Here is a 1,430-nt window from a genome sequence, read left to right on the forward strand (position 1 = left end):
CCAAGCTGGATCTGAGGGACGAGAAGGAGACCATCGAGAAGCTGAAGGAAAAAAAGCTTGCACCAATCACCTATCCTCAGGGCCTGGCTCTGGCAAAGGAGATAGGTCAGTGACACTCATGGGTGACTGACTCTCAGGTCTTGTATGACAGCGGACCGTAGCCTCACTGGCTGGTGGAGGCTTGAAACAAAGTGGTGCTTAATTTATTTCTATGTGCGGGTTTATGGATGTGTGTTATTCTGTGTCTTTAGACGCAGTGAAGTACCTGGAGTGCTCGGCTTTGACCCAGCGTGGTCTGAAGACTGTGTTTGATGAGGCCATCCGCGCCGTGCTCTGCCCCCAGCCCACCAAGGTCAAGAAGAAGCCCTGCTCACTGCTGTAGACGGTAAGTCTGAAATAAACAGAGGGAGGGAGGAGAAGAGAAAAAAAGGAAACAATGAGAAGTTGTAGTGAACAAGAGAGAGAGAACAGTAGTCACAGTGATTTATTTATTTCCGGATCTTAAATCTCAACTCACCCAACACAACTTCTTGATCACATACTGTGCAGCGAGATCAGACTTGTCACTAATGGATGATTCAAAAGCTTCTTCCTTATTGAACATAGAGTTTCATGCGCTGGAGAAACACAATAAAGGTGAAAGGAAAAAAAAGATCACATTAATAGACAAGACAAATTAGACATGACAGATAGAATAAGAAACACAAGGAGTGAGCTCTGATATCACACTGAAAATAAAGGCCGATTCTTGCAACGTGACGTCACTAATGTCACATTTTATATGTGAAATAAAAGTCCCTATCACAGCACCTGGGTAATTATTATCACAAGACTCTTCAGGGAAGATTTCCTTTTTTCCCAGAAAGGACGAGGACAGACACATTATGCAGTGAGCTGGAAACTACAGCAACAATTTGACAGACAACAATCCAAGCTTTTTCTCCACAAGAGTCACATTAGCTATTGAAAAACCCAAAGATGCAGGAATGTGAAAAAAGATCTTTTTTTAAGATGACCAAAATAGATGCAGAACTGCATCCTGCTGGCATTTCAATATGTCACAGTACAGAGAGTATTTAAAGACGTGACAAAGAAATGATTTTTACAAAATTGCATGTGCAATAATGACTCACGTCTTTGCTGAGAGGAAGAAATGTTTTTGTTCTTATTGCTGAAGCAGAAATGAACTTTGTCAGACATCACACATTCAAATCTCATACATCACCATCTACATGTATGTGGTCTCCATCATTTTAGGTTCCTCCAGGACCAGAGAGAAGCCACAAAGAGATTCAGACTGCTGAACCCAGCTCATGAGAAGAACATTTGTTATAATGTTGTAATGTTACTGAGAGAGTAATACAACTAGATTTCCACTAGTTTGAAAAAATAATTATGCCTTTGCTGTTATAATAAAACGGTAAAATGCT

The 1,430-nt window shown here is 41.0% G+C and overlaps 1 protein-coding gene across 1 annotated transcript in view; it reads left to right on the plus strand.

Moving 5' to 3' along the window:
- LOC111671868 (ras-related C3 botulinum toxin substrate 2-like) overlaps positions 1–1,424 on the plus strand; it is a 4,410-nt gene extending 2,986 nt beyond the window's left edge. Inside the window, exons 4-6 of the mRNA XM_087180076.1 lie at positions 6–105; positions 252–385; positions 1,258–1,424. Coding sequence (XP_087036202.1) covers positions 6–105; positions 252–382 — 231 coding nt within the window. The 3' untranslated portion in view covers positions 383–385; positions 1,258–1,424. The remainder of the gene's footprint in view (positions 1–5; positions 106–251; positions 386–1,257) is intronic.
- The last annotated feature ends 6 nt before the right edge of the window (positions 1,425–1,430 follow it).

Source organism: Seriola lalandi, unplaced genomic scaffold (genome assembly GCF_002814215.2).
Source record: "Seriola lalandi dorsalis isolate HSWRI2012SDOR001 ecotype SW California unplaced genomic scaffold, Sedor1 jcf7180002054887, whole genome shotgun sequence".
In the NCBI taxonomy this organism is placed as follows: Eukaryota; Metazoa; Chordata; class Actinopteri; order Carangiformes; family Carangidae; genus Seriola; species Seriola lalandi.